Raw genomic sequence first — 27704 nt, 5'->3', positions numbered from 1 at the left:
AAAAAAAAGTTGCAAAGAGTAGCAAAAAACCGTTTGGGGTTAAATTCAGAGTCACAGGCACATGGGAGCACTAAGTCTGCTCTTTGGGGCAGATGAAGTAATATAGGAGACTGAAAGGAAGCAGAACCATGAATTCCTGTTTTATCTATAATGGATGATCTTCAAACCAAAACCAAACCCCAAAACAGGTAAGAGGGGAATTATGTCTATGATAGCTGAGAAAGCCTAGAATTTGGTGGGGAGCTTGTACATAAAGAAACATCCACCTAAGGAAAGAAACATACATGGGCCCCACACACATGAATACCAGCAGAGTATACAGGACAGAGAGATTAAGGCTCATTGGGGAAAAGGGAAAGTTTCTAAAAGAGATACTTTTTGAGTGGGTATTGAAAGATGTGTGGAATGTTAGTTAAAGGCTACAGTGAGAGGGCATGGGAGGCAGAGGTAACAGGAAGAAAGTTGTGAGATACAAGCGTGCAGACATCGAGGCTAGATTCAGCAATGTGGGACTGACTGGCAGGACTGACTGTACGTGCCACTTAAGGAACTTAGTGGTTGTATTCTGCCACTATTGCAGGGGACAGGAAGCCAGGGGGTGAGGGAAGGGATGGGGGGTGGTTCACTGGAGGGTTAACAGTCAGATTTGAGGAGAAGACGGAGCCCAGGAATCATTCTACAACTTTGACTTGATTATGCTAAATGTTGGCAAGCGGAATAAAAGTAGACTGGGCCTCTGTCCAGATTTGTTTGGGAATAATTCTGGTTTAAAACAGTTGTCCCGGCATGATTATTAATAGCAGCCTCTATCACTCTTAAAAATGTCCTGGTTTGGACAATAAGTTATAGGACTACCTGGATAGATGTACCTTGGGGACTATCTATGTTCAATAGCAATAATAATGAACTTGTATTTAAATAGTTATAAACTGTTGGGTGCCTGGGTGGCTCAGTTGGTTAAGCGACTGCCTTCGGCTCAGGTCATGATCCTGGAGTCCCTGGATCGAGTCCCGCATCGGGCTCCCTGCTCGGCAGGGAGCCTGCTTCTCCCTCTGACCCTCCCCCATCTCATGTGCTCTCTCTCTCTCATTCTCTCTGTCTCAAATAAATAAATAAAATCTTTATAAAAAAAAAATAGTTATAAACTGTAGAGAGGAGAGCTTCCCAACAGGTGTGCCACAAATGGATTACAGGGGGGCCACAAGACATTGATGTTTCAGTGTTTCATGGAGGTAAAACTCAAAACCATTTTTTATAGCTACTCAAAATTGATCAGCATCCATATTCTATTTGAGAACGATTTGTATAATCCTCTATATAAATATATAGAGGATTCTATATAAAGTTCTATATAAAGTTCTATCATTCAAGCCCATACAGATTGATTCCCTCCTTATTTCCTCCAGTTCCCCCGGCATACTTTTACAAATGTAATCAAGCCTATGGCAGGAAAAAAGATTGGGAAGCACTACTGAAGATTAATTTAGCTGTGGGAGCTCAGAAAAAGGTCAGGATTCAGTGAACTAGTGTCAAAGTGATCATGAGCACTCCCACGTGCGTGGCCGCAGCTAGGAGGGGAGAGTCAGAGACAGCACCAGAGACAAAAAGGGGAAATCCATCATGGAGGACTTTGTTTTCAGGTCAGCCTGGCTCAGCAAGTGAGAGCAGGAAAATAGGAATCCAGGACATTCGATTCTAGTCTCACGAATCATGTGATCTTGGGGATGTCACTGACCCTCTCTGAACCTCAGTTTCCTCACTTGATAAATGGAAGTAATTCATGCCAGCCAATTACTCATCACAAAAATAAAATGAAGGGTGGGGCGCCTGGCTGGCTCAACTGGTGGAGCATGTGACTCTTTTCTTGGGATCGTGAGTTCAGGACCCACATTGGGCATAGAGTTTACTTAAAAAAAAAAAAAAAGCTTAAAACACATTTTCTTTTTTTTAAAGATTTTATTTATTTATTTGACAGAGAGAGAGAGAGCGAGAGCAGGAACACAAGCAGGGGGAGTGGGAGAGGGAGAAGCAGGCTTCCTGCGGAGCAGAGAGCCCGATGCGGGGCTCGATCCCAGGACCCTGGGATCATGACCTGAGCCTAAGGCAGACGCTTAACGACTGAGCCACCCAGGCGCCCTTAAAACACATTTTCTAAAAAAGATTTATTTATTTTATTTGAGAGAGAGAGGGGTGGGGGAGGGGCAGAGAGGGTCTTAAGCAGATTCTACACTGAACACAGAGCTGGACTTGGGGCTTGATCTCACGACCCTGAGATCATGACCTGAGCCAAAACCAAGAGTCGGATGCTTAACCAAGGGCACCACCCAGCCGCCACCCAAACACAGATTTTTTTGGAAAAAAAAAAAAAAAGATTAAGTGAAAACTTTTGTAAAATCTAGAGCACTATATAAATGTAAAATATAATAAAAAATCATGTTCGTCAGGGTCTCATTTCTCCTCTCCCTGTGTGGCCACTGGTATCCCCCTGAGGTATTCCTGGTAGGATCTCTCAATCTTACTCTCACTCCATTCCCCCTACTTCCACCACCACCCATTCACCGACCATTTCCAAATCCATGTCTCCAGCCCAGCTCTCTCTCTCCTGGGCTCTGGTCTTGCACATACAAACTATTTATGAAAAGCTGTCCTCAGATTAGTCCCACAGACATTTCAAAACAAGATCCAAAACTCTACGATCTTCACTTTCAGATCTGCTCTTCCTGAATCGGGGTCATCGTCACTACTCAGCCAGGTACTCCAGGGTCTGTCTCAGGAGCCACCATGAACTTCTTTCTCTCCTTCACTCCATACTATCTCTCCGTCAGCAAGTCTGTCAGCTTCACTGCAAGTTCATGCTCTCACCTCTCATCTGGATTGCCTCCTCAGTGGATGCTCACCTTCATTTACTTTCTTCAACTCCAGTCTCTACACTGTCACAGAGAAAGACTGTTCTAGAACACAAATTTGACTATGTGATTTCCCTGTGAAAAATCTTTCAGTGGCCCCTTTCTCAGCCCACAGAGCCCTTCTTTATCTGGCTTATGCTTCCTTCCAGCCTTACCTCTCTGAGGTCTAAACCACTTGTAGTTCCTTAGCTTTAGCATCCTCTCCCATTGGAATGTCCCTTCTGGCCAGAATGCCCTTCCACCCTCCTTTCTCCCCACCTCTTCTCCTCCTCCACCTCCTTCACTCAGCTCCTATGGAAAGGCAAGCTAGTACAATGGTTAAACTCTTGAGCTCAGAGTGAGACAGGCAGGAGTTGAATTGTGAGTCTACCTCTCATAAACTGTGTCATCTTGAGCAAGTTAGTTTTCTTTGCATTTCAGTTTCGTCCTTTGTAAAGGAAGGAGAATAAGGACATCCACCTCATAGAATTATAGCATGGCCTAAATGAATTGCATGCAAAGCACAGAGCACAGTATCTGGCACAGAGTAAATGCTCATTGTATGCTTAAGAAATGTTAGTTTTTTTACTGTAAACAATCAACCTTGATAACTCAGATTAGATGCCAATGTGAGAGGGAAATAGTCCTCAATGCCTGTGGCCTGGGTCTACATTAGAGGCCCTTTTTAAGGCTCTTGGAGCAACCCTTAAAGCCTCTGTCAATAACTCTGTCATTCAAGAACACACTCTGTAACTGCCAATAGGCTTATCTTCCCTTCACTCTACTGTAAACTCCTTGAGATTAGGCATGTGTCTTTTTCATTTTTGTTTTGCCAGTTCTTAGCACTGGTGTTCAGTTAATATTTACTGAACGAGTGATGACTTCCAAAGGGTAGGATTTTAATTTTATTTTGGAAACACTGAAAGATAGATTGTTAAAATTTCATAATAGGATACAAATTGGGTATAGAATATAACTAGGTTTGCCACTTGGACATTCAATTACATTTCTTAATTCTTTATAAACATAAAATGGAGAAAATAAGTATTGATCTCCCACATCATTTCATTTAGCAGTGAAAATTTATACTCTGTATTTTAAAAGAAGTAATTGTGCATTAACAGACTGTTCAAGAATGATTACTGCACTTCCATACCTTCCAGAAATGTCTTCAGATCAAGCCCAAGTCACATGTTAGAAATAGAATGTCCCACTAAAATAAAGTAATATAGCATTCCTGTGCTGAAGGCTATATTTATAGAGGTGTAGGAAAAATAACAAGGAAAGCTATAAATTAGGCATTGTCTAACACACTTGGTAGCTGAATCAATCTGACCTTAATTTTTTTTAAGATTTATTTATTTATTTGAGAGAGAGAGAGAGAGAGAGAGGGGGGGGGGAGGGACAGAAGGAGAGGGGGAGAGAGAGAATCTCCAGCAGACTCCCCACAGAGTGCAGGGCCTCATGCAGGGCTCGATCCCATGATCCGGAGATCAAGACCTGAACCAAAATCAAGAGTTGGTCACTTAATGGACTGAGCCGCCCAGGTGCCCTGCCCCTAAAGTATTCTTAAAGCATTTCTGCTGCAAGGTGTTTATAAAAATTCCATCAAGTTAGCTAAAAATTATTGTGATTGGTGAAATCTCTAATTAAATGAAGAAGTATGTATTACAGCAAGTCTAGAAGGCGGCGGACAAAACTTACTATTTACTAATGTTTTTGAGTTAAATTTACCTGACACCAGTAAACGTTCCAGTTCACGAAAGGTTATGAAAAAGGTTTGCAAATTGGAGTTCTGCATGGCATCCAGCTGAGCTGGATTTAAACCACACTTTACACAGACCGAGAGTGCTCGCTTCGGCAGCACATATACACAGCCCGAAAGTACATTCCTGCATGGAACATCCAGGTGAAGTCATGTTGCATTTTGATGTTTGGAGACATTTTACAAGATGAAAAACCTTGTTCAACTGGTTCAAAAGCACTGTCATCCATAAGAAACAGGGGGAAAACATTCAGCAAAAACACCTGTTTTACATTATGTCATCAAAAAGACACATAGTAGAGGAGGGCCTGGGTGGCTCAGTGGGTTAAGCGTCCCACCCGAGGTCATGATCTCGGGGTCATGGGATCAAGCCCCGCGTCAGGCTCTGTACTCCTCTCGGAGTCTTCTTGTCCCTCTGCTCCTCCCCCACCTGCACCCGCTCTCTCTTTCTCTCTCTAAAATAAATAAATACAATCTTTAAAAAAAAGATACATAGTAGAGGAATTAGTAAATTGGGAAATGATCAAGGTAAGCCAAGCCCAGCCCTTGCTCTGAACTCCCTTCAGATAACCTATTGCCTTTAGCCGCCATCTTTACCTTCCTCTAAACCGTACATAACCTCTCCCTCCTATGAGCTTCTGGAACTGTGCCTCTTCAGTAATGCCTGTCAGCAAGTACCTTTTTAATAGCTATATATTAACATGTCTTCTCCATTCTACCAGGCTATAGGTTCTTTTAGGGCATTTTGGCATCTCCCTAAAACCACACATAGTGGGCTTTCCATCTGTGTCACATCTAAGTGACTAAGCATGAAGCATGCCACTATGATAGCTGTATCAGGGGATCCAGGATGCCTTTTTTTTTTTTTTAAAGAAATCTGATTTTCTTACAGAACAATTACTAAAATAGTAATCACATTGGTATGTGTGTGCACATCAATTCCTCTTTAGAAGTAGGAAACCTACAAAAAAATTTTTTTAATAATTTCTTATTACTACACATTCATTGTAGAAAAGCTAGAATATATAGAAGTGAAAATTGAAGATGGCCCAGAAAAAAAAGGCACTACATTTTAAATCACACCCTTCTGCTTTTTCTCTAAGTATAGATAAATCGATATATAGATATACATAATTATATGTTTTGGCATATAGATGTACAGAACTATATGTTTTGGTATATATAAGTATTTTAAATGGGATAATGGCATATATGCTGTTTTGTTGCATTTTCCCACTTAACATAAAGTACATATCTTTTGTAGGTCTTTAACATTATTTACAACCTAAATGTTTTGACTGTATAGTATTCAAAAAATGCGTGTTCCATAATTTATATAATCTCTTAATTTTTTGCTTTCATTTTTTTTAAAATGATGCTGCAAAACAAAACAAAATAAAACAAAACAAAACAAGGTTGCTGAATGTTCCCCCATATTTCTCATGAAACAGCAGTGCTGGGGCACCTGGGTGGCTCAGTCAGTTGAGTGTCAACCAACTAATCTGATAAACTAATCCATGTAATGCAAAAGGGCTCATTTCCAGCAACATGTGTGCAAGATAACTAGTGCAACTTAAGGAATATATATTATCTGATCTGCAATGCCTTTGATTTACCTTAAAGAGCAGTGGTTCTCAAATTTTACTGCACATTGAAATCACCCGGGGAGCTTTTAAAACTGATGCCCGGGTCTCACCTCCCAGAGATTCTGAATAAATCTGGTATAGGACAGAACTCGGGCATCAGGACTTTTAAAGCTCCCTAGAAGATTTTAATGCAGTATCCGTGTTGGAGATGACTTTAGAGAAAGATCTCAAGTAGCTTCTTCTTAGGTAATATTGGAGGATCCCAAGGAAAAAACAGTACAATGAATAAAATCTCAATGATCTGACTCATCTGCACAAGAATAAAAGCAGCATTCATATTTCTTGATGCTGGGCACGTGCCTACTGTGTTAAGAAGTAGGCCAAGCTTCACCTTCTGAAGTAGCTTCGGTGGCTTTTGTAATTGAGCAAATCAATTCTAACGAAAATTGCTTGGGTAACAAACTTTATGCCATGCAATTTAGTGGTAGCTCCCCAGGTTTCAATGAGATAATTCCCTTCCAGTTGACATTTGTTTTACTGTTTCAACAAAGTTGGGCAATCCCACAGATTCTCTCCACAATCCGTAGTGGACTTTTGGAACAACTCTTAGAGGAATAACTACAAGTTACAGGTATTTAAATACATTATTAAACCTCATGGCAGCCTTGTAAGGTAGATTTTAAGCCTATTTTACAGGGAAAACGGAGGACCAGAGAAGGTTAGTAAATTGCCTGGCCTCGATGCCAGTAAGTGGCCTGGTTGGGATGGGACTCAGGGAGGCATACCTCTAGCAGTCATGTTCGTATTCACTTACAATGTGTCAAGTCACATTGCCTTTTCCCCGGCACAATTTGAAGTGACATTAGTAAATTGCTTTACTGGGTAGAATATGCTACCATGTGGCCTGAATGATCTTTCTGATCTTTCACAATCTAGAAGAAAAGTGATGAGAGCCACTTCTGGGCAAACCCACTCTCAAGCCACAGTGTCAGGTGAGGATCATTGGTTACCTCATTTATCTCCATGATCTGGCTTTACACACATTATCAGTCCCAAACATCAACTGAGGGCACATTCTATATAGAGGATCATAGGGTACAACGGCCTTGCCTTTGATGGGTTGACAGCCTATAGTTGGGGAAGAATGGCTTTTCTCCAAACCTGGCTATTCCCCAATGACACATGATGGGGAAGACCTCTTTGGTGACCTGAAAACTAAGAATAATCTCTGCAGCCAACAGAGCAGTTTGATCCTTTTTTCATGTTTTTCTTACTTTTCTAACTAGTAATTCTTCTTCTTCTTGTTGAAGGCCATTATAACCCACCCAGGTAAAGACCATTGTACCCCAGAACCTTTAAAGGATATCACTCCCAAATTACATAATTTCTGAAGGAAGAGAGGGACTTCAGGGCTTCCTACAAGAAGACCACCTTTCTTGGGACAAATGCTAGAGAAGGGGATGGTCATTCTTCCACCATGTCAGCATTACAGTCAACAGGAGGGAAGGAAGGGGCATTTTTAAGTAATCTCTACACCCAATGTGGGGCTCAAACTCACAACTCCGAGATCAAGAGCTACATGCTCCACCTACCAAGCCAGCCAGGCACCCCAGAGATTTAATTAATTCCTAATTAATTAAAAAAAGAGAAAAGAAAAACAAACCCTTAGTAGGAATGTGCTACAACACCCTACTTCAGGGGCTTTGTGATAGGACAAAGCCTCAGAGACTCAGTGATTTTACACACAATTAGAATGGACAGGGAAAAGAAACATCAACCCTCTAGGAAAATCATGATTTTTTCCCCCTCTTTCTCTAGTCACTCCTGAAAAAAAAAAAAAAAGGAGCTTACAAAAATAACCTGAGATTAAGAAGGGTTAGAATAATAGAGCCCAGCCTTGGCTGCAGATTGTAGTTTAGATTTTAGATTCTCTGGCACTAAAATTAATGTCTCTTACTATAGAAGAAACTGCAGACAGTTACATTGTATGGTCTACGGGGAAAAAAAATCCATACCCATGATACAGTAGACAGAAATGTTACCCTGCAAGGGTAAGCAGGAGTATCTTAGCCCAGGTCAAGATCATCTCCTTGACAATCAAGGACAGAAAATAAATGCTGCAGGGCAGGCGGAAAACAAGTGCATCATGCAAACCGCGGCTGCCGCCCCCTCCACCGCCTTGTCTTCAGCCAGGCCGCCAGGCCTCCTGGCCTCCTTCTTGGGCTGAGCTGATAAGCACCACGCACAAACCGGAGATCCCTGCGGTTACTCAAGTGCTTACAGGAGCCCTGCCTGCTGCCCCCAGGAATGGAGAGCTCCACAGTCGGGGGACCTCGGAAGATCGCCGGTGCCCGCTTCCGCTTTTAAGGTGGCTGCACACTACCCGGAATCAGAGCCTGTTTTTCCCCACAGCCTTCCTAAAACATTTAACTCACTCTCTGCTGGCCCCTACAGAAGAAGAAAATGGGGAAGGGTGGTTTATAAAAGGCTGAAAGGTGGGTTTTTTGTTTTTTGACATTGCGAACCAAGAAAGAGGAGCGATATTTAAGACAGACGAAGGGTTAAACAGTTGTCAAATTCTATTCAAGAACTTCACCTTCACGGTCACCAACGCAGAGAAGATACAGGTCTAGCCCGCTGCTAGCAAGGAGGCAAACGCGAAACCCTGAAAACGCCAGACTGAACCACCTTAAAAATTGATCGCCTAATTGCGTTAGAAAAATACGCGTTCTCGTGGGACGCGGTCCGGAAATTTTGCTTCCCCCTTCAAATATTACTTAAGAGGAGGGAGAGAGAATCAGCTCTGGGATGCGTCTCACCACTTGCTGTGCGCTCCGGAAAGTCGCGTCCAGCAGCATCAGCTTCCAGGGATCGGACACGGAGCTGGGCAGGGGGATGTAGATGTAATAGGCGGCCAGCGCCACCAGGGCGGTGAGCAGGACACAGGACGACCTCATCTTCCCGTGGCTCGGCTTGTCGGCGGGTGGACGCGGAGGAAAGGTCTGTGCCACCCAAAGACCTCCAGCAAGTTTCTGTAAGGGTCAGCGGCTCCTTCACCGGTTTCTTATACGCCCAGGAGCCAATCAGAGGCGGCGTCGGGAGGAAGTCGGAGCGCTGACGTGCCTCCTCTTCTGTGTCCTTGCAAAGTGTTGCAGACACGCGAGGTTAGAGACCCGCTCCGGGGCTGCGCTAGGCGCAGCACAGCGGACTCTGGAGGACACAGGTCTATATTGCACGCCTGTGACTAAGGGCTCCCTCCGCAAGATCCCAAACTGAAACCCAGAATAGTTTCAATGTGATGAGTCTCTGTGTGTGTGTGTGCAAAGTCCGTGGGCCACTCTGACTCACAGTGGAGATACTGAGAAAGGTAATAAAAATCCACTGTCTTCTAGAGCCAGACTTGCAATGGAATGTAAATTCTAGCTGATACGTGGTGAAAAAAAAAAAGATAATAAATTCCTATAGCTCAGTCAGGGACAAGCCGGTAGTATATCTAGCATCCAAGTCTTGGTTTCCAAATTTCATTTGCCAATAAAAAGAACCAGGACTGGGGCGCCTGGGTGGCTCAGTCGTTAAGCGTCTGCCTTCGGCTCAGGTCATGATCCCAGAGTACTGGAATCGAGCCTCGCATCGGGTTCCCTGCTCCGCGGGAAGCCTGTTTCTCCCTCTCCCACTCCCCCTGCTTGTGTTCCTGCTCTCTCTGTGTCTCTCTCTGTCAAATAAATAAATAAAATCTTAAAAAAAAAAAAAAAAGAAAAGAAAAAGAACCAGGACTCTGCTGGCTCTTTGGAGAAAAAGGTGATTCCAAGGCTGGGGCAAGTAAAGTACAAGACGAGTCTGTTGTGCTAGAACATAAGGAAGTGCTCAAAAATGAGGGGACTGGTCAAAAGGACACAGGTGACAGCCTGAAGGATCTCCCAATAGTTAAAGCTGGGGTAATTTTAGCATCAAAATAAATAATTAATGGATTATAAATAACAAAAACCAGGAATCTATACTAATATACATGAATAAATAAATAGGGAAATGCCACCTGAAAAAAAATTCTTTCAGTGGGTCAATGAGAGCAGAAAAATCATTTGAATCCAGATTTCCGATGGGGGAGAGGGTAGGTATAGAATGAGACAAAGAACTTCACCAGCAGAATTAAAACCAGAGATCCAGGAGGAAAATATTTGGAAGAACTGTTTTAAGGAGGTGGTATGAGAACAGCTCCAAACTTATTGAACAAGGACTTAAAACACCTGGTACACATAATTTTGTACCTTAATATAGTCATTTAAATTTAATCTGATCCAAAGGAGTGAAATAGCCATAAGTTTGGGACTGAAAATGAGATTATTAGGAGAAAATGTATTTCTTGTTCAGAGTTGGAAGAAAACATATAAAGGGCACACTTCAAGCATTCAAAGTTGAGATCGTCGTTTGTAGCTGTTGTCGTTGATGATGATATTTATTCCTTAAAATCAGGCTCATTCTATTTTCTAAGAACTGCTGTGCTCTCCAGGGAACTGAATGTTATTTTGGTGTCCTTGGTGGATCTACCTATGAGAAAAGGTGTGGCCTATGTAGATGACTGGGCGTAGTTGTTGGTCCTGGGTTGTATCTGATGGAAAGTAGGGAACTGGTAGTAATTACAGTTCCAGGCAGTCACCTGTGAATTTGAATATCCTCTTCAAATAAATTCCAAACTCCTTTCCAGACCTCAGTCTGGGCTGGGCTGGCTGCCCCTGCCTACCTCTGTAACTCACCTCTTGCCTACCTGTCTTCTATGCTGCAACCACACTGGCTCCCTTCCAATCAGATATACTAGGGCTTTTCTGCCTCTGGGTCTTTATGTATGTCATTCTGTGCTGTTCCTCTGCCTGGCACTCTGCCCCCTACTTCCCATCCTAGTTGGCTCATTCTTATTATTGAGATATCTGCTTAGATGTCACTTCCTCAGAATGACAATATTTTGTAAGGTTCAGCATGTAATTGGGCCCTGAAGCTTGTAGGTACCTTCTATAACTGCTAAGCAACCACCTCGCAGTGAGAGTCTTATCTTTCTTACAAAGCTAATTTAAATGACCCACCTCTGAGGAAAGATGGAAATGAGTTAGATGGAAAGAGAGTTATGTTGTTGGGTATTTATATCCTGAAGGCACCTTTTTAAAAGTAATTTTCAATATTTCTGAAAATACTAAAATGATTTTATTTCAGAATCTTGTTTCAGAAAGACTATTGAATATTTGCCTGCTTAAAAGCCAGTCTTTTAGGAGTGTTCTGGTTAAGTATCTTTTCTCCATTTTCCATTTTTTTCCAGATTCTCAGACTGATGCAAACAACTCTGGGTAACATATTTAAGCCTTATCTTCCTATGATTCCCGAGAAAGTGACCTCATAATTTTTTGATATAAAATGGCTCCTTCCATTTTATGTGTACATTCAAGAACCAGATATCTTTTCATGGCATATGTATGAAATTATATATCAAGGAATTGGTCATATTCAAGCTTACATAACATCACAATGTGTTATAATTACCTTATTATCTTTGGACATAGATGTCATTTATTTTTTGACATTTACCAATGACCTATTAAGTATTGAACACTGTATCATGCTTGGGGATGGGACAATATCCCTGCATGGGAGGAGTGCTCAGTCTAGTAGAAAAAAAAATAGTAAACAGGAAAATAAAAGAAAACTTGCTAAGTGCTATAATAGAGGTGTAGAAAAAGTAGTCTTCAAAGGTGAGTAGAAGCACACCAGACAGACAAGGGGAGAAAGGCATATGCAAGCCTACTGTGTAATCTAAGGTTTGTGGCGAGAGCATGATACCTTCAGGGAGCAGCTTCTGTAGATTTTATGAACAATACAAAATAATAAAATTTATCAGCAGAAGTTTCAGGTCTGTTGTTGTTGTTGTTTTTAAGTAGGCTCCACACCCAATGTGGAACTCAAACTCGCAACCCAGAGATCAAGAGTCACATGCTCTACCAGTTAAGCCAGTCAGGCACCCCTCAGGTCTGTTCTTAACTGAACTACCAGTGGAAAAAGAGATAGTGATATACAATCAGAATTTATTTCACTGATTTAATTGAATTTATATAAATCAAAGATAGGATAATCTGCGCACGCTTCTCAGGAATAAATGACTTCTATTGATAAAATATACTTTGTAATAATTGTTTAAAATATCCACTGGCCTAAGTTCTTGGGCCAGGTAGTCAGGATGACATTTAAATTTTAGCAATTAGACATCCTAAAAAATAAATCAAGTGGGTTATATATTTCAGTTAGGTTTCTCTACTGTTTCTTGGTTTTTAAATAGGTACTTATCTCAGAAAAATAAACCATTGGTTAGTTCATTTGGGCATTTACTTTTGTTAGGTCCCTAGAGTATTCCCAGAAGTTATTCTTTTCAAAAATTTGAACCCAGAATTTAATCTCTTACCTATTCCAATGTCTGCCCTAAGCTCTATATCCAGGTCCCAACTCAGTCCTAGCCACATAGCCAAAGTTCAGTAAATATGTATAGCTGATAAAGTCTAATACTGAGATCTGAAGGACTGACAATGTGAAAAAGAAATCATTACCTCTCTTCCACAGCTAAATATCATCAGGTAACAAATTGAATATGACATAGTAACTAAAACAATATGTTTACTAAATTCGAATCTGTTTTTTATGCATGTATAATTTTGGAAAGTAATCCAAAACTTTGAATATCTCCTCTGAGAGAGAGAGAGAGAGCACTTGGAAATACCCAAATCCTTTTTTTTTCTTAAGTAAAATTTTTATGCCTGTGTGTTATTTTTTCCAGATTTATTGAAATATAATTGATATGTTACACTGTATAAGTTTAAGGTATACAACCTGTTGATCTGATACACTTAAATATTGCAAAATAACTACCCCCAAAGCATTAGCTAACACATCCATGGTGTCACATATTATCATTTTTTGTGGTGAGAACATTGAAGATCTACTCTTCCTGCAACTTCCAAGTATATAATTCAGTATTATTAACTATAATCACCATGCTGTACATGAGATCCCCAGAACTTAGTCATCTTATAACTGGAAGTTTGTACTTTTTAAGCAACATCTCCCCATTTTCCCTACCTCCTCCCCAGGCAACCACCATTTTACTCTCACTCTCTGAGTTTGGCTTTTTTCAATTTCATTGAAATTGTCATTCACCATTTTTCTTTCTGTATCTGACTTAAAACTGGAAGTTTGTACCCTTTTACCAACCTTTCTCTATTTCCCCTACCTCCCAGCCCCAGGCAATCATTTTTCTACTCTGTTTCTGAGTTTGACATTTTATTTTATTTTTTTAGATTCCACATACTAAGTGATATCATGCAGTGTTTGTCTTTCTCTGTCTGCCCGATTTCAGTTAGCATAATATGCCCCCAAGTTCCATCCATGTTGCTGCAAGTTGCGGCAGATTTCTTTCTTTCTCATGATTGAATTAGTCCACTGCATGTGTGCACATGCTCATGCTTATAACAGACCTTCTTTATTCAGACATCTGTTGATAGACATAGATATTTATGTTTTTTTACATATCTTGGCTATTGTGAATAATGCTGCAGTGAACATGGGAAGTGCAGTTATCTCTCTGATATTCTGTTTTCATCTCATCAGAGATATTGATCTCTAGCTTTCTTTTCTTGTAGTGTCCTTATCTGGCTTTGGTAAGGTAATGCTGGCCTGTAAAGAGAGTTTGGGAGTGTTCCCTCCTCCTCAATTCTTTGGAAGAGTTTGAGAAGGATTGGCATTAATTTTTTAAATGTTTGGTAGAATTCTCCAGAAAAACCAACTGGTGCTGGGCCTTTCTTGTTGAGAGGTTTTCTTATTACTGTTGTCAATCTCCTTACATGTTACTGATCTGTTCAGATTTTCTATTCTTAATGAGTCAGTTTTGGTAGTTTGTATGTTACTAAGACTTTCTCCATTTCTCCTAGGTTGTCCAATTTGTTGGCATGATTGTTCACAGTCGTCTCTGTGAAGCTCTGTATTTTTGTGGTATCAGTTGTAATGTCTCTTCCTCCATTTCCGAGTCTATTTATTTGGATCTTCTTTTTTTCTTAGTTTAGCTAAAAATTCAATTTTGTTTTTCTTTTCAAAAAAAATAGTTCTTAGTTTCATTTTTTTTCTATTGTCGTTTTCGTCTCTGTTTCATTCGTTTCTGCTCTGATCTTTGTTATTTCCTTCCTTCTACTAACTTTGGACTTAGTTTGCTCTTTTTCTAGTTTCTTCATGTGTAAAGTTAGGTTCTTTATTTGAAATCTTTCTTTTTCTTAATGTGTTTATTACTATAAACTTCCCTCTTAAAACAGCTTTTGCACTATCCCACAGATTTGAATATGTTGTGTTTTCATTGTCATTTGTTTCAAGATATTTTTTCATTTCCATTTTGATTTCTTTGGCCCCATTGGTTGTTCAGGAGTGTGTTGTATAATTTCCACATATTTGTGAATTTTCCAGCTTTCCTCCTATTATTGATTTCTAGTTTCATATTATTGTGTTTGGAAAAGATACTTGGTATGATTTCAGTCTTCTTAAATTTGCTAAGACTTGTTTTGTGACCTATCATATGATCTATTCTGGAGAATGTTCCGTGTGCACTCAGGAAGAATGTGTACTCTGCTGCTGTTGGATGGAATGTTCTGTATATGTCTGTTAGGGCCATTGGTCTAAAGCATGGTTCAAGTCCAGTGTTTTTTTATTGCTTTTCTGTCTAGATGATCTATCCATTGTTGAAGTCCCCTGCTATTATTGTAGTGTCTATTTCTCCCTTCAAATCTGTCGGTGTATACCTAATATATTTAGGTGCTCTAATATTGGGTCCATATATATATAGGATTATTACATCTTCTAAATGAATTGATGCCTTTATCATTAGGTATGGATATTGTGTCAGCACTGTTTTAGGATTTTTTTCCCCTGAAGTTTGTTAGTCAGTTGTGATAATTTGATATACATAGTAAAAAATGATATGGCAGACTTTTTGATGCATTTCTTTAAATATTTTAAATTTCTGTTATATTAAAGTTTATATCAATATACAAATCCATTGATAATGTAAGTACATTTTAACAATCTTTATATTCATGTGGCAGAAAATACAGTCAGTAAAGAGATACACAGGAAAATGTTTAACCTTACCAAGAGTCAAGGAATGTAAAACAATTTTCAGGGTCCTGTTTTTCCCTCCAAAAAATTATGATGAGAGAATAGATCATAGATGAAAATAGATGCTATGAAAGGTAGGTAAATACATAGTATCCAGTTTCATTTTATAAATGATGCCATGAGTCTTTATGTAGAAAAAAATTCCTTAATAAAGATTATTTTAAAAATTATATATATTTAAAATATATAAAAATAAGTTTCTTTTACATATTAAAATAAGTAAACATTGTATCTAAATGTACATGGAACACTTAGCCCTTAAAATAATTTAAAAAGCAGGATACTACCACAAACAATTGCTTAGGTTATAATAAGTAAATATGTATTACGACAACAATTAAGTTTAAAGAAATGCAAAAAAGTTTAAATACAACTGGAGGTAAATATACCCAAACCTCAGATGCATTTATGTTTATGTAGTAGAACTATGAATAATTTTAATTTCTTTTTATTACTTTGAGTTTTTCAATTTTCTTCATTCATTACTATATAATAATGTTTTAAAAATAATGTAGAAACAGAAGTTAACAAAAATACCTAAGACAATTGGTATCAGAACTATCTCACACCAGATAAACCTGAACTTTTATTGAAAGTTATATCTATTACATTTATTTATCTAATTCAAAAATTGTATTTATAAAACAATCCTTTATATTTGTCTCAAACTGCCTGTCCTAACAGAAAGAAAGTTGGCTGGAAATTCTTGACTAAGCTCTATCATTGGCTGTCTATATGACCTTGGGAATGTTACCCAACTTTCTTGACTCTTAGTTTCTTCATCTGTAAAATAATGGTTTGGACCCAGGATCTCTAAGATTCTTTCTAGCTTCAAGAGTTACCAGTTATATGAGAATGCAAATACAAGGTAAACATATTACAAAAGTCACTTTAAATAAGGCTCTAAAGCCATACTTTTATAAGAAAAATGCAAAAGCTACCGGGAATAATTAATTAATGTGTGAAAAAAAACAAGGAATAGTTAAGATATAGCATTAACTCAATAAGTGATCATAATCAAATCATAGAAATGTATATTGGCAAGAAATTCTATCATTGGGAAAAAACATAGAACATGATTAAAGTCTTCTAGATTCACTGGCCTAAAGTTATTTTTCTTTTCCTTTGGTAAAATAAATCATTCAGTTTTTGCAATATTCATGATTAACTCATTATAAATTACTTTATAGGTGTGTGTATACACACACATACACACACACCAATATATATACACATATACTGTTAATTGTATATAATGGCCTATTTATATTAAATGGAAGTCCCATTAATTTTAGAAATTATTTGATAATCTACTTCGTAATAGCTGCACCTGACTAGTTTTTTTTTAAATTATCTTTTGGGCTTAGTCGGTCCAGCATGCAACTCTTGATCTTGGGATCGTTAGTTCTAGCCCCACATAGAGCTTACTTTAAATAAATAAATAAATAAATAAATAAATAAATAAATAAATAAAAAGGGAATTATCTGACTTTTCATATGTCTTATAGTGAATATGTTTGGGGTCATATGAATGGGACATCATTCCAAAGAAAACTTGCATGAGCATCATAGTGAGCATTTGCTTTATCTGTGGCCTCCCAGAATCTTTTGAACACTCTTGATCGATGTTGGTAATTTCCCACATTGTGAGTCCTAGGTCTGCAAGCTGGAGGCTATATATGTCACTTTCCTAGTCTCTCTCATATCTCAGACACCCAGCATGTCCCCTAGATCCTGCCATTAGCAGCGCTCATGGAATGCCTTTGACTCAAAAGAGCATCATGAAGAAGGAGGTGTTGTGTAGAGTCTAGCTGAGAAGCACTGAGTTCTTAGTGGCAACAGAGGTAAGGGTTGCTGGTAGTGTCTGTGCTCCTTGTTCCCAGAGCACCATGGACAATCTAGTGGTGGCTTTGGGTATTGCTCCAAGCAACTTTGGCCTCTGAGAATGATTGGTTTTTTTGTTGTTGTTGTTAAAACTAGCTAGTGTGCCTTGGTTTGTTTGTAACTGAAAGCCACAATTACGGCTATCAGTTTTGTTTCTCTTGTCTCTCACATTGGTCTTCTTTTTAATTGTCAGCATCCTTGGTCATGACTATAAAATTATGATTCCTAGATTATTAAAAAGGGTATCCTAATAGTCTGCTTGCCACCAGTATCTGATTCCTTTTCTTTTTCTTTTCCACATTTAGAAAGTGGAGTGAACAGAGACTGATTTTAAGGTGTTCTTTAGCTCTAATATTCCATGATTTATTCTTGGCTGCTCTTACTGATTCTGACTCTTCTCTGCTTGAAATACCTTATCCTGAATTTCACATTAGAGTCTTTGCCACAGAAGTATAAACTGGAGATCAGTAGCTAGGATTTGAAGCCAGGCCCATATACTGACAATCCAGATTCTGTGACCTTGGCTACCTTGCACTGACATTTTTTGGTTGTTTTATTTGGCACTATACCCCACAAGGTAATTAATATTCTGTAACCCTAGGAAGGCAACCCCTAAGAGGAATAAGAAATAATAATAAGAATAGTATAGAAATAATGAAAGCATAAATTTAAATCCATAGTATTAATACTTTTTTAACTACTTGAAGTATAAAAGTAGTAATGTTTTATAATCAATATAATTTGTGTGTAGTTTGATAAATGAGTATATAATATTTAAGAAAATCTGATATATCAGACTTGTGATTTTTAACTAATAATTATGAAACTTCAGTTATGTGTTTCAGTGTTTCATTAAGTAAATAATCAATGTTTAAATTTAATTCATTTTGATTTGTTATCTCCTAACTCATGTTTAAATAATTAGTGTAGTGGGACACCTGGGGGCTCAGTCAGTTGAGCTGTTGTCTCTTGGTTTCTGCTCAGGTCACGGTCTCCAGTCATGGTCTCTGGGTGGTGGGACCCAGCCCTGTGTAGGACTCCACGCTCAGCAGGGAGTCTGCTTGAGATTCTCTCTCTCTCTCTCCCTTTGCCCCTACCCCCCACCCTCCCCTCAAATAATAAATAAATCTTAAATAAATAAATGGTATAGTAAATTAGCATGAAACAAAGTACATGGTAGGAGCGAGCGTTCCTTTCCAAGAAAAGCTCCAGGAATTGAAGGTCCTCTGAGCACTCTCCCATTTAACCTCAAGGAAGTAAGCCATTTTGTTTTGGAAGCACTGGAGGGAAGGAGAGGGAGAAAACAGACCAGTTCTTTGAGGTGAAGATGGATTCCGACTTCTAGTGCATTTTTCCTGAACATGGTGGAGGCAGTTCTAAGAGAGAGGAAGATCTCAGATGCACTCTCGTGCACCACTCCTAGAGAAGAAGCTGCTGAGTACACATAGTTTGGGGATGCATGAGGACTGAACACCACATGTCATGATTTGGGGAAATGAAAGATATTCTTGTTCAAGCATGGCATAAAAGGAGTAGAGTTATCTGCCTACAAATTATTTATGCAGGGATCAATAATTAACATTTCAAAGGTGATCAAAATGGACTGAAGACTAGAACCCTTTCTGCCTTTTTTTCCTAGATTGTATATGATGACCCAGATTATTTATGACCTAGAGAGGGGGTGGAGCCCATCTGTCCTATCTTCTTTCTCCCATAAAATCAGTTAAATAAGGTGGATTAAATTTCCCATCAATCCTGATGAATAGCAAGCTTAGGCAGATATATCTAATTTAGAACACTAAAGAAAATGATGTTTTTTTGTACCCAGTACTGTAGAGCAGATTCACATCCTTTATAAAAGTAGTGGAACCAGAGGTTCTTGGCTGGCTCAGTGGGAAGAGCATGTGACTCTTGATCTCAGGGTTGTGAGTTCCAGGCCCATGTTGGTTGCAGAGATTATTAAGAAAAAAAGATAATAAACTTAAAAAAAAAAAGTAGTGGGGCCAGTATATTTTGACTCAGCCTAAGCTATTCAAGACCCATGGGAAAGATACCACTGTGAGATCCCTGGTTCCACAGAATGTGTCCACATTTGAGAGGAGATATAAAAAGGTGAACCAACTGAAGCAGGTGGAGGCATAGCCCAGTAATGTGCTATAAGCCAAGGACAATGAACTAGAACTTAGCTCTTCATTTGTATGGCTTAAGAAACAAAGCCTATGCTTAAATCCCCTTCTCTTGGTTCAAGAAGAGGAACTGTACTATAATAATCAATTTTTTTCTGTCCGGAGGAATTTTAAAGTCAAGTCAAGAAATCAAGCCAGAGCTTCCTCAAGACAATACAATGTTGGTTTTACTAAAAAAAATCCCTTCCTTTTGATAATGTTGTGATAATCAAACTCAGTTGATTTTTCATTAGGGACCTGAGATAATAAGATGGTAAATATATTCATTATAATTCTAACAAGATAATGGAATAGACTAACAGACTAGAAACTCAAGCTTTTTCTTTTGTTTTTGTTTTTGAGATTTGCACTATTACTTGTAAAGTTTATGGATAGATGATTTAATTTCTAATTTTAAAATTTCAGATAAATATATGAATTGTGGTTTCTACCACAAGGTATTCCAAGAATTTCCAGGAAATGGGTCTTTTAACTTATGTTTCTTAGTTTCATAGCATGGAAACATATTTGTTCTATCTGCTTTGGGGGAGAGTTGGTAAAAGATCTTGAATGTTCATGGGACAGTGCTTGGACGTATGCTGCTGCTAACTAACAGGGAGTCAAGGGTTTGATAAGGAAAATGGCACAATTGGGGTACTTTTTTTTCCTAACTTATAAATTATAAAAGTAATCTACATTTACAATTTTAAAAATCAAGCAATGTAGAAGTGCTGTCTAGAGGCATCTACTGTATGATAACATTTTAATTTCATGTTGGCGTTCCCAAGAGCAGTAATTTAATACATATAAATTCTTTGGTCAGTCACATTCATGCAAACAGGAAAAGAAGACAAACAAAAAATATTTTAATTAGGAAAATGAAACAGTGTAATTTTAAAATCTTGATAAACATCTCAACTCCATAGGATACTATACATAACAGCTCCATTTAATCTTCAAAAAGAGAAGCAGGCAAAATTTTAATGAAAAATTAAAGGAAATTATGCTTAATGAAGGAGAAAATAGCCTAATATTTTAATCACCTCTATAAAATAAGTTTAACTGTGTGTGAAAGAGAAGATAAAAATAATGAGAGATAAAGGATTAGGTTTTTTTTTTTTTCTTCACATCTGTGACTATATCAAGCATCACAACTTTCATGTTAGTGTGCATTAGGGAAACATTTTTCTATTTTATACATATTACCATGAAATTACCTCTCTACTACGGGTGGTTAGGATGCTGTATAGCCTTGTGAACTCCAGTTGTACAAAAAGAAAGGTGGTAGGATGAAATAGGGATTGTTTAGATAGGGCTCACTAGACTGAGCTCTATGAGGGCAAAGTCTGCATCAGCTTGTTTCTCAGTTGTATCCCCAGTGCCTAGTACAGTGCCTGGTGTATAATAAGTACCTCATAAATATTTGTAAGATAAATAATAAGAGTAATAGCTAGCATTTATTGAGTGCTTTCAGTGCACTATTCTAAACACTAATATTATTTTATACAGTCCTCACAAAAACTCACAAACTACTTCATAGCATATCTATTAGTGCAGGAATTTACAGCTTACGGGATATGAGTTCAAAGGCACTGGGACCTATAGTTAATTCACTATAGGGCAAAGGTTAAGAACTTTTGGAATCATGCAACTGCCCGAATTTTAGGTTTCTTCTCATTTACCATTGTCTAAAATATGGAATTGCTTTTCCTGTCTGTGCTCTTTGGTCCTTAGCATCTCACACAGTTTACTTGGTCCCATATGCTTGCTACAATTTCAGTAGCTCAGTCATCATGGGTTTAAAACTTCTCTTTGGCTTTCAGCAATTTGACTATGATATGCAAGACTTTCTTTGTATTTATCCTAAGTTGGGTTTGCTGATCTTTTGGAAGTAGAAACTTTTTCTTCTGGCAAAAGCTATCTATGTCTTTTGTCAAATTTGAGATATGTTTGGCCATTGTTTCTTAACAATGGGACTCCAATTATATGTGCTGTTTTCCCACAGGTTCCTGAAGCTCTCATTTTTTTAATCCAACATTTTTCTATCTTGTTGTCAATATTGAATAATTTCTATTAATTTCTTTTCAAGTTAATGGACTCTTTCCTCTGACACCTACATTCTACTGTTTAGACCATCCCATTAATTTTGGATTTTAACTGTTACATTTCCCATTCTAGAAAATTTTAAAAATGGAAAACAGATTCCATTTTGTTCTTTTTAAAAGTATGTTCATTGAGGTATTACTTACATATGGAAAATTCATGAATTTTGACAAAGGTATACATTTGTGTAGCTATTACCACAATCAAGACATGAGGACTCCCACTATCCCCAATAGTCTTCTTGTGCCATTCTGTAGTAAACCTGTCTCCTCACCCTCAGCCTCTGTCAATCACTGATCTGCATTTTTGTCCCTATCTTTGTCTTTTTCAGAATGCCATATAAATTGAATCATACAACACTTAGCTTTTTGTTTCTGGTTTATTTCACTTAACATAATGCTTCTGAGAGTCATCCTTCTTGTTGCATGGAAATTGCTTAGTAGTAGTCCATGTTTGGGATGTACCACTATCTGTTTATGCATTCGCTAAAGCTATACATTTAAATTTTTTCCAGTTTTTAGTGATCATGAATAAAATTTCCTCAAAGATTCTTACATGTAGGAATGGGATTGCTGGGTCTTATGCAATCATATGTTTAACTTTTTTTTTTAAGATTTATTTATTTATTTGAGATAGAGAGAGAGTGTGAGCAGGGGGAGGGGCAGAGGGAGAGAGAGAGAGAGAGAGAGAGAAAGAAACCAAGCAGACTCCCCACTGAATGCAGAGCCCAAAGCGGGAGCCAGACATGGAGCTGATCTCACCACCATGAGATCACCAACCAAGCATAAACCAAGAGTCAGCCACTTAACCGACTGAGTCACCCAGGTACCCCTCTTCCCCTGTTTCAATTCAGCTTGGCTTTTAGATGTTTTATATATGGGAGTTCATTGTGATGTTTCATTTGAAGAAATATTCAAAAAGCTTGAAAACTTAACTATAGAGAACAAATTGATGGTTACCACAGGGGAGGTGGTTGGGGACATGGGGGAAATAGGTGATGGCAATTACAGAGTGCATTCGTCGTGATGAGCACCAGGTGATATATGGAAGTGTTGAATCACTAAGTTGTACACCCGAAACTAATATTACACTGTATGTTAACCAACTGGAATTTAAATGAAAACTTAAAAAAAAAAGCTTGAAGACAGTTGATAAATGACCAAATTGTCATTATAATATGTAAATAATATTTAGAAACTTTAAAATCTTTCCTCCCATCCTCCCTTTCATTTTTCATTTCTTTTTTTGCTTATTCTTTATTTCAAAAAAATTTGAGTACCTAATATGTGACAGGTACTGACCCGGTTACTGGAAATATACCAGGGAACAAAACAGACAAAACTCTCTGCTGTCATGGAGCTCACATTCTAGTATGGAGAGACAGACAATCAATGACATAACTGCTGATAATAATGGCTATGAAATAAAAAAAGAGCAAGGCAAAGGGGACCAGAGGTGTTTGGGGAGGGGCTGCAGTTTTGGTTGGGGTAGCTACCTAGGCTGATTGAGACAGTGCATTTGAGCAAGAATTGAAGGAAAAGGGGAAAAAAGTCATGCATTTATGAGAGAAGAACATAAAAGCAGAGGAAACAGCTTGACTTAGGAGCATGCCTCCCATGTGCTCCTGACAGGAGGAGGCAAAAAGGCTGGCTAGCAGCAAAGAGGTGGCTAGCGGTAAGTAAAACTGTGAAGGGGAGAGGAGTAAGGATGATGTCAGTGAGGACTGTGTTGGGGCCATAAAGTCTATTGTGAGAATACTGGTTTTAGAATGGAAGAAATGGGAAGCCATTAAAGGCTTTTGAGCATAGTGACAAGATCTGACTTACGTTTTAACAGGAATGCTTCAGCAGCTTTACTGAGAATAGACAGCGGAGGTTTAAGGGTGAAACTGAGGAGATGAGTTAGTAGCTACTGCAATAACTCAGGTCAGGGAAGATGGTAGTCTACAAAAGGGCTAAGAACTGGTCAGCTTCTGGATGTATTCTGAAGGTAGAGCCGACAAGATTTGGATTTGTAAAAGCAATATATCTTGGCATTTTTGGTTACAAGCAATAGAAATCAATTCTATCTTGAAGGAAAAAAAAGATTTATTTATTTTTTTTGCAGAATCTGTGTAAGGATCAACCTTGGGCAATGGGCAAGAGCCAGAGAGGAGGAGTAGTAGGTAATAGAAATACTAGCAAAGATTATTGGACTCAAAGACTCTGGTCTGCACACTGCTGTTGCTATTGGAATGCATATGATCCTTACTCCTTTCCATATCTTCAGCACATGCTAAACATTCAAAGTCCTATGAAGAGAGCATCTGATTGGCAGAGCTTTAATCATGGGAAGAATGCGGCCCCATTCATACCTGTGGTAACAGAGAAGCACTACCTCTTACTAAAACCACATTCCATGAGGGATTTCTCAAAAGGGAAATCAGACTATTATTAGGAACGAAGGGTTAAATGCTGAACAGCCAGGAAAACAATTGTCCACTAAAACATGATGATAAAATATTTGAAAATTACCAAAAAAAAAAAAAAAAAAAAAAAAAGGAAAGGAGAGGGAGAAATAATCTCAAATGCTATTGGCCAGATACAAACAGTAAGAACATTTTTTTTATTTCTTCATAGTTAATTTTTTTCTACACATAGGATTTATATAGAGTTGCATTGTGCACTTAAATATCATTTAAAATCTCATGTTTTAAATAATTTTCCCAATGAATTTCTGTTATTTCTTACATGTAATTTTTTTAAAAGATTTTATTTATTTATTTATTTGAGAGAGAGAGGGCACGAGAGAGGGGAGGGTCAGAGGGAGAAGTAGACTCCCTGAGAAGCAGGGAGCCGGACATGGGACTCGATTCAGGGACTCTGGGATCATGAACTGAGCCGAAGGCAGATGCTTAACCGACTGAGCCACCCAGATGCCCCTCTTACATGTAGTTTTTCCTTCATTGTTAAACCCACAGTTAAACTGCTTATTGCAAATGGGCATACAATTGAGGTCAAATATTCACCATTTTTGGATGACCTGGTTTCCATTTTTATTTCACCTGCATTAACAATTCCATTTTTTCCCATTCATTTGAACAGCAGCAACAAAAATACTGCTAAGTACAATCAAAGTATTCAATTTGTTGCCATAGCAAATACTACTTTACAAAGATGAAGTTGCTGTCAAGACTAAACTGGCAGATAGTATTACTTTAGAATACCTCAGATATTTACAAGTTAGTTGATAGTGTGGAAGAGGTAATTTCTGAGTGTCAGTGTATAATGTATAAAGGTGCAGGTTGTAGGAAAACTGAATTTTTGATATGGATAATTGCCTATGTTCATAAACTACAAAGTCTTACCTGAATCAGTTCAATACCATTAGCATTAACTCTCTTCCACTCATAGCTGGACTGGCTGTGGTACAAAAGTCATTCAATTCTTGGGTAATGTACTTGAATATCAAAGATGCAAATTATTTTGTCCTTGATGTAAATTTATTAATTTTGGAAACATGCCACTTAATTTTTCCTGAAAAACTGTCATAAATAATGGGTTAGATAAAAGTAAAAATAAGAGGGACTTTCTTTAGTATCTTTGGAAAAAACATCACTGATATTATAATAAAAATAAGTTCATTCATTCATTCATTGAGTTACTTGTTATTTCAACAAATATGTAGTTGAGTGCCTTCTGTGTGCTAGGTACTGTGGTTAAAACGGTTCTGAGAGTGTGGGTAGTTAGGAAAGACCTTCCGAGAAGTGGCAAAGTGAGCAAATGTTAAAGGATGAATAGAAGTCGCCTACTCTAGGTTAAAGGACTGGGTATCGGAGGGATTGGTAGAGAGAGGAGCAGGTGCAAAAAACCTTGAGAAGGAAAGCAGGTATAGAATTTAAAGAAAGTGAACATGGTGTAAGATGAAGCTGGAAATGTAGGTAGAAGGATTGAAGGCCTAGTAGGATTGAAGTGTTTTAAAGAGGTGGCGCTAGACGATGAGTTTGTATTTGCATAATGTCACTCTGAATCCAGGTGGAGAATGGATTAGAAAGCAATGTGTATTCTTAGGGATCAATTACAATGTATTCATGAAACACCTATGCCAGGAACCGTTGCTAGGTGCTGAAGATACATAGGTAAACAAGACCAACAAGGCTCTTATGTAATTGAAAGTATCTTAAGGCTTTCAAAGGTAAAAAAGAAATATATATATATATATATGCATATATATATAAATATAAGCATTATGAATAAAGATATTGATACTTTTATAAGTATGTTGTAAAATATAAATATTAATATTTTAATAAAGATAGAATAGCTTAATGAAAATAAAACATTTGATCTTGATTTTGCCACTGACTAGTTATGTGACCTTGGCAAAGGAATATAACCTCTGTAGTGCTGGCCTTGGTAAAATTCTTCTGTAAGATAAAAATGAGACTAATGAGCTGAGATTTTTTTCCACATCTAAATTTTTTTTAATCAAATTACATAATTTGAAATAATGGTCTCATCATATTTGGAAACCTCTTGCTCCATCAAGCAAAGCTAATTCTCTTTGTTCAAGTGAAACTTTAAGTGCTAAATTTGTATAGTCTTGGAAATCTATGTTAAGTGATTTATAGCCTAATGATTCATACGAATAAAGCTACGATGAAGTATTTAAATTTACTATAAAATAGAATTACTGGTTGATAACATTTCACATTTTAAAACTTTTTTTGTCACTCCATATGAAAGCACTTTATTTTTACAAAATTTTTAAAGATTTTATTTATTTATGTGAGAGAGTGAGCAAGCAAGTGAGCATGAGTGGGGCGGGGGTGGGGAGGGGGGTGGAAGGGAGAGGGAGAAGCAGACTCCCTGCTGAGCAGGGACCCCCCCCCCCCCGGAGGAGCCCAATGATGCAGGGCCTGATCCCAGGACCCTGAGATCATGACTGGAACCCAAGGCAGACGCTGAACCGACTGAGCCACCCAGGTGCCCCAACATTTCACATTTTTAAAATAAAATCTAGAAATTGTAATATATTTCATTACAGCTTTAGGTAATAAAATCAAAGTCTACTACAACAGATATTGCCCATTTATTGCAACAGATTTAATAATTTTTCAGATATACTAGTTCTTATTAGGGTAAGTATGAGGTGGGGAAAGATATCCCGTAACTCAAAATTAACTTACCTAACTTCCCATTCTCTGCTGCTCTGAAGAAGCTGAAAGAAGATGGAGATGGAGGGTGAGGGCATGGGGGAAAAAGAGGAAATATGAGTAAGAGGGAATAAACTTGAAGAGGCACAAGGCTGTAGGGGTAAAGAAAGAGAGTCCAGACTGTCACCCAATTTGAAGATGGAGGTGGGAAAGCTGATCCTCTAAAGGAAGAATCTCAGTAGTTCTATCTTTCACATTTCATTTTCTCCACATCTAAAATTTTTATCTCCCATCTTTAGAAATTGTTTTATTGCTTGGGGGAAAATATGTCATACACTACTAAGTACTTAAATTCAGTTAAATTTCTTTAGTATTTTATATCTGAAACCTGTTCATTTGGTATCCTAGGAGTTGTGGATGACACATAAAAATTGTTTAATGGTTTATTCTTTCAAGTTACTCCTTATTTTAATTTATCTATCTACCCTATACAAACAGAGGTTGACATATAAATTTAATAAGTGTATTTCCAGTGAAAGGGCCTGGGGAAAGAGGCTAACATTTAATGTAAAGAATCTTAGCTAGGACCTGCCTTGGAAGGGGACAAAAGCCTGGCCAAGGGCAGCAGCAAGAGAGCCATGTCTTGAGCACAGCACAGCAGGATTTCCTTAAAGGAGAAAAGGAAGAATAGATTTGGTATAGAAGAAAAATTGTCCTCTCTCTGGTAGGGAAAGAAAGCAATGGAGGTCTTGGCTGTATCAAGCTTGGAGCTTGGTTGGAGAGGGTGGTAGTTTGTGGCAGGGGTAGGGTAGGGCAAAGGGAGGCATATGTGCCATCGCTCCTGGGGTCAGGGATGAGAAGGCAATGTAGAGAACCATCAGTCCCATCAGGCAATTTACAGGGCCCCTTAAGTTGAGATAACAGTAGTAGTAGAAGTAGTAGTAATATTAGCAGCTCACATTCTCTTGCATGTTTACCACATGCCAGAATATG

The 27704-nt window shown here is 38.2% G+C and overlaps 1 protein-coding gene across 3 annotated transcripts in view; it reads right to left on the bottom strand.

Annotated features, from left to right (window-relative positions):
- The window catches only part of NCEH1 (neutral cholesterol ester hydrolase 1), a 45213-nt gene extending 35648 nt beyond the window's left edge, over positions 1–9565 (bottom strand). Inside the window, exon 1 of one of the 3 annotated variants that reach the window (XM_078069179.1) lies at positions 9056–9565. In XM_078069179.1, coding sequence (XP_077925305.1) covers positions 9056–9193 — 138 coding nt within the window. In that variant the 5' untranslated portion in view covers positions 9194–9565. The remainder of the gene's footprint in view (positions 1–9055) is intronic. The other 2 variants (XM_036075650.2, XM_078069191.1) reach the window with 2 other exon arrangements.
- Positions 9566–27704: the final 18139 nt, after the last annotated feature.

The sequence above is a fragment of the Halichoerus grypus genome, chromosome 1 (assembly GCF_964656455.1).
Source record: "Halichoerus grypus chromosome 1, mHalGry1.hap1.1, whole genome shotgun sequence".
Lineage (NCBI taxonomy): Eukaryota > Metazoa > Chordata > Mammalia > Carnivora > Phocidae > Halichoerus > Halichoerus grypus.
Note: the sequence above shows the minus strand (reverse complement) of the source record. Positions and strands in the feature narration are given on the sequence as shown.